The sequence below is a fragment of the Bombina bombina genome, chromosome 6 (assembly GCF_027579735.1).
Source record: "Bombina bombina isolate aBomBom1 chromosome 6, aBomBom1.pri, whole genome shotgun sequence".
Taxonomy (NCBI): domain Eukaryota; kingdom Metazoa; phylum Chordata; class Amphibia; order Anura; family Bombinatoridae; genus Bombina; species Bombina bombina.
Window position 1 is genome coordinate 269,637,787 of NC_069504.1, and position 9,625 is coordinate 269,647,411.

Below are 9,625 nucleotides of genomic sequence, written 5' to 3' on the forward strand. Positions count from 1 at the left end.
GTAACTTAGGTTAGGATTTATTTTACAGGTAAATTGGTAATTATTTTAACTAGGTAGCTATTAAATAGTTATTAACTATTTAATAGCTATTGTACCTAGTTAAAATAAATACCAAGTTACCTGTAAAATAAATATAAACCCTAAAATAGCTACAATGTAATTATTAATTACATTGTAGCTATCTTAGGGTTTATTTTATAGGTAAGTATTTAGATTTAAATAGGAATATTTTAATTAATAATATTAATATTAATTAGATTTATTTTAATAAGAATTTAGTTAGGGATGTTAGAGTTAGATAGGTTTATTATACTTAATATATATATATAATATAATAACGATATTAACTATATTAACCCTAATATAATTATAGGTAAGTATTTAGATTTAAATAGGAATATTTTAATTAATAATATTAATATTAATTAGATTTATTTTAATATGAATTTAGTTAGGGATGTTAGAGTTAGATAGGTTTATTATACTTAATATATATATATAATATAATAACGATATTAACTATATTAACCCTAATATAATTAGGGTTAATATGGTTAATATATATAATATAATAACTATATTAACTATATTAACCCTAATATAATTAGGGTTAATATAGTTAATATAGCTGGCGGCGGTGTAGGGGGATTAGATTAGGGGTTAATGTGTTTAATATAGGTGGCGGTGGTGTAGGGGGATTAGATAAGGGGTAATACACTTATTATAGGTGGCGGCGGTGAAGGGGGATTTAGACTATAGGCAAAAGAGCTGTTTACTTTGTGACAAAGCCCCGCCAAAAGCCCTTTTAAGGGCTGGCAATAGAGCTGTTTACTTTGGGGTAATGCCACGCAAAAAGCCTTTTTCAGGGCTATTTGTAGGGTTAGACTTAGGTTTAGTGGTAGGGATAGTTTAACATTTTAGGGGTTAAATAATTTAATATAGCTGGCGGCGGGGTAGGGGGATTAGATTAGGGGTTAATTAATTTAATATAGGTTGCAGCGGTGTAGGGGGATTAAATTAGGGGTTAATAATTTTAAAATAGATGGCGGCGGGGTAGGAGCTCACTTTAGGGGGTAGGTAAGGTAGATGGCGGCGGTGTAAGGGGCTCACTTTAGGGGGTAGGTAAGGTAGATGGCAGCGGTGTAAGGGGCTCACTTTAGGGGGTAGGTAAGGTAGATGGCGGCGGTGTAAGGGGCTCACTTTAGGGGGTTATAGATTTAATATAGCTGGCGGCGGGGTCCGGGAGCGGCGGTTTAGGGGTTAATAACTTTATTAGGTGGCGGCGGAGTCCAGGAGCGGCGGTTTAGGGGTTAATACATTTATTATTATTAGGATAGTGAGGGGGGATAGCGGATAGAGGGTTAGACGTGTCGGGCTTTGTTTAGGAGGCGTGTTAGACAGTACGGGTGATTTTATAACTTAGTCAGGTTTTGTAGGCGCCGGCAGTTTCTAAAGTGCCGTAAGTCACTGGCGACTCCAGAAATTTGTACTTACGCAGATTTCTGGACATCGCTGGTTTGTCAGACTTACGGCACTTTAGCCTCTGACAGCGCCGTATATGGGATAGCTCGAGTTGCGAGCTGAAACTAGGGGCGGCCGGGGTTCCCTCACTTGCGCCGCAAACTACGATCTATATCAGATCGCGCCCTTGATCTCTGCTATAAGGACAGCACCCCAAAAAGCCCTTTTTAGGGCTAGAACATCAGTCTGCTTTTTTTTTTTTCCTGTGTAATCTAATTGCAGTTGCCTGCCTGCCAGCGTGTGTGTCAGGCTCACAGCGAATAGTGTGCCCACTTGCCCAGTGCCACCACTCATATCTGGTGCAACAGTAGTGTACATTTAAAAAAAAACAACACTTTTTTGACTGTGAAATAATAGCAGTCAGTTTCCTTCACACGTGTGCATTTCAGTGCCTGCTTGCCAGGGCACAGTGTCACCCCAGTGCAACTCATATCTGGTGTAACAGTAGAGTACATTTAAAAAAAAAAACACTTTTTTGACTGTGAAATAATAGCAGTCAGTTTCCTTCACACGTGTGCGTTTCAGTGCCTGCCAGGGCACAGTGTCACCCCAGTGCAACTCATATCTGGTGTAACAGTAGTGTACATTTAAAAAAAACAACACTTTTTTGACTGTGAAATAATAGCAGTCAGTTTCCTTCACACGTGTGCGTTTCAGTGCCTGCCTGCCAGGGCACAGTGTCACACCAGTGCAACTCATATCTGGTGTAACAGTAGTGTAGATTTAAAAAAACAAACACTTTTTTGACTGTGAAATAATAGCAGTCAATTTCCTTCACACGTGTGCGTTTCAGTGCCTGCCTCCCAGGGCACAGTGTCACCCCAGTGCAACTCATATCTGGTGTTACAGTAGTGTACATTTAAAAAAAACAACACTTTTTTGACTGTGAAATAATAGCAGTCAGTTTCCTTCACACGTGTGCGTTTCAGTGCCTGCCAGGGCACAGTGTGTCAGCATTTGGCTTCTCACTATGCCTTTAAGACAAGTACTCCTCCCCAAACATAACCCTATTTAAACACCACCTTTCCCAGAAATCATTGCTTGATTATTAAAGAGAAATAGAGGACATCTATAATGTCTCTCTGTTAATTTATGATTGTTAAGCCAATCTCAATTCTAAACTAAAGCTACATTTACTTAAGTATATCTCCAAGTCCCTATTATTTAAGGGAACATATATTCTGTATTTAAACTTTTCTCCTTGCAAAATAGGAGTGATCTTCTCTGTGTGTTTAACACAGCTGTGAGTAACTGCTGCTTACTCTGAACCAGCCTGGGATCGGACGCTCAGGCTGTTGCTGACGTCATCTCCGCTATCGTTGAAACTCTGCGCAGCACGCCAGTGTCGGTAACTTGCTGCTCACATCAGACGCTGCTCTCCTGCTTCCGCATTAGACGCTTGGGTCTCCTCCTGACAAGTAAGACAAGCAGCCTCTCACAAACTGAAAACCCACTCTGTGTAAGGTATGTGCACCAACGAATAATTTGATATGCATGCATGGATATTAACTGTTAGTAATGCATTACTGAAGGAACATAAGTTACAAGAGGGATTATTTACCATACTACGTATATTTGATACAACTGTCTCAGTGGTCAATTCAAGGATTACAATTTGCAAACAAACTAAATATCAAGTCCAATGTCATTTTCATTTGTTTATTGTTCAAATTCAACTTCATCTATAAAACATGTTTCTAAGTCTTATGGCTTTTTATCACTGAACCACCAATCAAGGTATCATATCCAGTTAATTAGATTTTATCCATGTTATTTACATTCCTATACTTTTCTCTGATTTCTCAACATTTAAATAGAGTCTGACACAACTATAGAGTCATATAGGTTGTGTCATAAATCACAAATCTATTAGTAGCATTGTATTCATACAGGTTCCTAATATCTAAGCTATGGTATTATTGGAGATTATGAATACAAACATTTACTATTTCATTAAAATTCAATTTCATATTTAACATAAGAAATTCAGACCTGTATTCTCACAGAATAATCAAGCCCAAAAAAGAATTTAATTTTAATTCTAGACACATATTTCTAGGTACAACATGGATCCTATAGAAATGGCCAACCAAATCTCCTCTCTAAATCAAAAAGTGGACATTTTGGCTCAAGGTCTAACCGAATTAAAAAATGAGAACAGCACTCTAAAACAAATATTGAATGAATTTGTGACCCAAAAAGCTAATGAGACTCCTGAACCACAGGTTAATCCTCCAACACCATTCGCTGGTGATCGCACGAAATTTCGTGAATATAAGAATGCTTGTACACTTTTATTCACTCTGAAACCACGAACCTATCGAACTGAAAAGATCAAAGTTTTTACAGCCATCTCCTACCTCACTGGAGAGCCCAGAGCATGGGCAGATAGATTTCTTGAAACAGAGGATCCGATTCTAAATTCTCTAGAAAACTTTTTTCAAACAATGGCCATACTCTATGATGATATAAATAAACCGCTGAACATAGATTAAGATCCCTTAAACAGGGAAAAAGACCAGTGGAAGATTACATAGCGGACTTCCAGCTATGGGCCATGGATTCAGAGTGGAACTCAATTAGCCTCAAAAACCAGTTCCGCCTAGGTTTATCTGAACATTTAAAAGATGAACTGTCTAGAGTGGATTTCCCTGAAAGCTTGGATGCATTAATCAAACTGTGCATAGCAATGGACAGAAGGTATCGCGAAAGGAAGACTGAAAAACATACTTATGAAACAACGCCCAAAAGATCTTTTCATTCTTATCAAGAAAAAACCCATACAATTCCTACACCAATGGAAATAGGTACCATTCGCGGACCTCTAAGTATGGAAGAAATACAAAGGAGAAGATCAGCTAATCTCTGCCTTTATTGCGCAAACAAAGATCACGACCTTGCCTCATGTCCAATCCTTTCTCGTCAAAAGAAGGGTAAGTTGTCGCTTAATTGCGCATCTGAAAAATTTAAACAACCCTCACATTTGTCGTTAACATTATCTTTACAGTGGGACAACCTACAACTTCAGAACGAAGCCATTATTGATTCCGGAGCTGATGGTATATTCCTTGTTGAATCAATAGTAAAACAAAATAAAATATCTATTCTGAAGAAATCCTCTCCTGTCTTTGTAAGGGTAATAGATGGTACTCAGATCTTAAAGGGACCTAACACTCACCACACAATACCATTGTTAACCATCTCACCAGATGGACACAAAGAGTTTCTATCATATGATATTATTCCTAGTTCAATTCATCCCATAGTACTTGGTTTACCATGGTTACAAAAACATAATCCATCCATAGATTGGTCCCAAAATAAAATTACCTTCAGTTCACAATATTGCCTAAAGACATGTTATCCATATGTTAACATTGGACACATCGATTGTCCGATTGACACTAAACCAGGGGTAGAGATACCATCAGGAAAAATATTTCCTCTCGCACAAAAAGAATTACATTATCTTAGAGAATATTTAGATGAAAACCTCAGAAAGGGTTTAATTTCCCCATCTTCTTCACCAGTAGCCTCTGCTATATTTTTTGTTACTAACAAAGATGGCACACTCAGACCAATAATATATTACCGAGCCCTCAACGCTGTCACCATAAAAAATAGATACCCATTACCACTCATCCCGGAGATAATTGAACGCCTTAGTGGTGCCACCATATTTACCAAGTTAGATCTAAAAGGTGCATACAATTTAATACGTATGAGATCCGGAGATGAGTGGAAGACAGCTTTCAAAACTAGATATGGGTTATTCCAATATAATGTAATGCCCTTTGGTCTGGCGAACGTCCCCGCCACATTCCAGTTCTTTATAAATGAAATCTTCAAAGAACTCATGGATGTGTGCATAATTGTCTATCTAGACGATATTCTTATTTATTCCAAAACTCTAAAGGACCATAGAAAACATGTAAGATGGGTACTCTCTACTCTTCGTGATCATAAGTTATACGCCAAAATGGAAAAATGTCAGTTCCACAAAGACACCATTAAATTTTTGGGATACATAATCTCTCCCAAAGGCATTCAAATGGATCAAGAAAAGGTAACAGCCATAATCAATTGGCAAACACCTACTACATTGAAATCTCTACAAAGATTTCTAGGTTTCTCAAACTTTTACAGGAAATTCATTAATCATTATTCCACCATAGTTCAACCTTTAACTCGTCTGACTGGAAAACAAAAATTTGTTTGGGATTCCAAGGCTGAGCAAGCCTTTCACAATTTAAAGGAGAAATTTACAACAGCTCCTATCTTGAGAATACCTGATCCAGATTTGCCATACACCCTGGAGGTGGATGCCTCTAATGTTGGAATTGGCGCTATACTTTTACAACCTGGAAAACAAGATAATCAACTTCATCCTATCGCCTATTACTCTTGAAGATTAACTCCTGCTGAGACTAATTATTCGATAGGCGATAAAGAATTACTAGCGATGAAATCAGCAATGGAACATTGGCGACATCTCTTGGAAGGAACTACAATCCCTTTCCAGGTTTTCACTGATCATAAAAATCTTCAATACTTGAAGAAAAATAAAACTCTGTCCTCAAGACAGGTACGGTGGGCTCTATTCTTGGATAGGTTTAATTTCATACTTACTCATATTCCAGGAACAAAAAATACAAAAGCTGACGCTTTATCCCGGTCTTTTGAAAATACAGAAGACTCTCAAATTCTTACATATATCATTCCGCCAACTAAAATCATTGCTGCAGCAGTTCTTGAAACATCTGACATTTACCAAGCACAACATATGGATCCGGATATCTCACCAATTTGTACCCCAGATTCTGATTCTGGGCTATACACGAATAATGGTTTGATATATGTACCTAAGAAACCAGATTATTCAACAACATCATGATTCCCCTTTAGCCGGTCATCCAGGCATTGAAAAAACTACTGAACTTGTCAGTAGGGATTATTGGTGGCCTCAGATGAAAACTGCCATTCAAACCTATATTGTAAATTGTCACACCTGTGCTAAGAAAAAGAAGGAACACCATAAGCCCTATGGTCTCCTAACACCTTTACCAATACCCATAAAACCTTGGGATATGATAGCTATTGATTTTATTGTAGACCTACCCATCTCAAATGGTCACAACACCATAATGGTAGTAGTAGACCATTTAACTAAAATGGCTCATTTTATTCCATTAAAAAGAACACCAACTGCTTTCACAACTGCAAAATACTTCCATAGTCATGTAGTTAGACTACATGGTTTACCAGCATCCATTGTAACAGATCGTGGAAGTCAGTTCACTTCAAAATTTTGGAAATTTCTATGTAAGACCTTACAAATCTCACTCAGACTAACAACCGCTTTCCATCCACAGTCAAATGGTCAAACGGAACGCCTAAACCAAACTCTCGAACAGTACTTGAGATGTTTTATTTCATCTCAACAAGATAATTGGTATGATTGGCTACCTAGCGCTGAATTCGCTTATAATAACTCAATCAATACCTCAACTAAAGTCTCTCCTTTTTACGCAACTTATGGCTTTCATCCACGTTCTTATCCAAATACACTTACATGTTCTCAGTCTCCATCAGTTTCCAATTACACTGAGTCTATAAAAGATGTTATGGAAACTTTACAGAAGCATTTGGTTACTGCCAAAGAAACTCAGAAAAAATACTACTACAAAAAGAGAATGCCTTCTCCGGAATATAAACCCCAAGATATGGTTTGGTTATCCACGAAAAATATCAAATTATCTGTGCCAAGTAAAAAACTAGCAGATCACTACATCGGTCCTTTCCCAATACTTAAGGTAATCAACGAGAATGCTGTGACTTTAAAATTACCTCCCACTATTAGAATTCACCCCTCATTCCATGTGTCATTATTAAAACCGTTTGTGGGTACCACGCTCCCTTCTACTGACGCCACTGATTTCACATTACCTGATCCTCAGGATTACGAAGTGGACGGCATTCTGGACTCTAGAATTCGTAGGAGGAAGCTTGAATACCTAGTGCATTGGAAAGATTATGGTGATAAAGAGAACTCATGGGTTCCTTTGCAGGACTTGAATGCACCTGATTTGTTGAGGGACTTTCATGTTCGCTTTCCATGCAAACCAGGTCCTCAGTCTGCTGGGAGGGGCTCTTGAATAGGGGGATCTGTCAGCATTTGGCTTCTCACTATGCCTTTAAGACAAGTACTCCTCCCCAAACATAACCCTATTTAAACACCACCTTTCCCAGAAATCATTGCTTGATTATTAAATAGAAATAGAGGACATCTATAATGTCTCTCTGTTAATTTAATTCTAAACTAAAGCTACATTTACTTAAGTATATCTCCAAGTCCCTATTATTTAAGGGAACATATATTCTGTATTTAAACTTTTCTCCTTGCAAAATAGGAGTGATCTTCTCTGTGTGTTTAACACAGCTGTGAGTAACTGCTGCTCACTCTGAACCAGCCTGGGATCGGACGCTCAGGCTGTTGCTGACGTCATCTCCGCTATCGTTGAAACTCTGCGCGGTAACTTGCTGCTCACATCAGACGCTGCTCTCCTGCTTCCGCATTAGACGCTTGGGTCTCCTCCTGACAAGTAAGACACGCAGCCTCTCACAAACTGAAAACCCACTCTGTTGAAGGTATGTGCACCAACGAATAATTTGATATGCATGCATGGATATTAACTGTTAGTAATGCATTACTGAAGGAACATAAGTTACAAGAGGGATTATTTACCATACTACGTAAATTTGATACAACTGCGGTCAATTCAAGGATTACAATTTGCAAACAAACTAAATATCAAGTCCAATGTCATTTTCATTTGTTTATTGTTCAAATTCAACTTCATCTATAAAACATGTTTCTAAGTCTTATGGCTTTTTATCACTGAACCACCAATCAAGGTATCATATCCAGTTAATTAGATTTTATCCATGTTATTTACATTCCTATACTTTTCTCTGATTTCTCAACATTTAAATAGAGTCTGACACAACTATAGAGTCATATAGGTTGTGTCATAAATCACAAATCTATTAGTAACATTGTATTCATACAGGTTCCTAATATCTAAGCTATGGTATTATTGGAGATTATGAATACAAACATTTACTATTTCATTAAAATTCAATTTCATATTTAACATAAGAAATTCAGACCTGTATTCTCACACAGTGTCACCCCAGTGCAACTCATATCTGCTGTAACAGTAGTGTACATTTAAAAAAACAACAACACTTTTTTGACTGTGAAATAATAGCAGTCAGTTTCCTTCACACGTGTGTGTTTCAGTGCCTGCCAGGGCACAGTGTCACCCCAGTGCAACTCATATCTGGTGTAACAATAGTGTACATTTAAAAAAAAACAACACTTTTTTGACTGTGAAATAATAGCAGTCAGTTTCCTTCACACGTGTGTGTTTCAGTGCCTGCCTGCCAGGGCACAGTGTCACCCCAGTGCAACTCATATCTGGTGTAACAGTAGTGTACATTTAAAAAAAAACAACACATTTTTGACTGTGAAATAATAGCAATCAGTTTCCTTCACACGTGTGCGTTTCAGTGCCTGCCAGGGCACAGTGTCACCCCAGTGCAACTCATATCTGGTGTAACAGTAGTGCACATTTAAAAAAAAAACACTTTTTTGACTGTGAAATAATAGCAGTCAGTTTCCTTCACACGTGTGCGTTTCAGTGCCTGCCAGGGCACAGTGTCACCCCAGTGCAACTCATATGTGGTGTAACAGTAGAGTACATTTAAAAAAAACAACACTTTTTTGACTGTGAAATAATAGCAGTCAGTTTCCTTCACACGTGTGCGTTTCAGTGCCTGCCTGCCAGGGCACAGTGTCACCCCAGTGCAACTCATATCTGGTGTAACAGTAGTGTACATTTAAAAAAAACAACAACACTTTTTTGACTGTGAAATAATAGCAGTCAGTTTCCTTCACACGTGTGCGTTTCAATGCCTGTCTGCCAGGGCACAGTGTCACCCCAGTGCAACTCATATCTGGTGTAACAGTAGTGTACATTTAAAAAACAACAACACTTTTTTGACTGTGAAATAATAGCAGTCAGTTTCCTTCACACGTGTG

The 9,625-nt window shown here is 37.9% G+C and overlaps 1 protein-coding gene across 1 annotated transcript; it reads left to right on the top strand.

The window, feature by feature from the left end:
• Positions 1–5,500: 5,500 nt before the first annotated feature.
• Positions 5,501–5,929, top strand: LOC128664391 (uncharacterized). The gene has a single exon (XM_053719222.1). It carries the CDS (start codon positions 5,501–5,503, stop codon positions 5,927–5,929), a length of 429 nt encoding a protein of 142 aa, XP_053575197.1.
• Positions 5,930–9,625: the final 3,696 nt, after the last annotated feature.

Coding starts and splice junctions, on each gene's coding strand:
- LOC128664391 (XM_053719222.1), top strand. CDS start 5,501: ATGGAAAAATGTCAGTTCCACAAAGACACCATTAAATTTTTGGGATAC.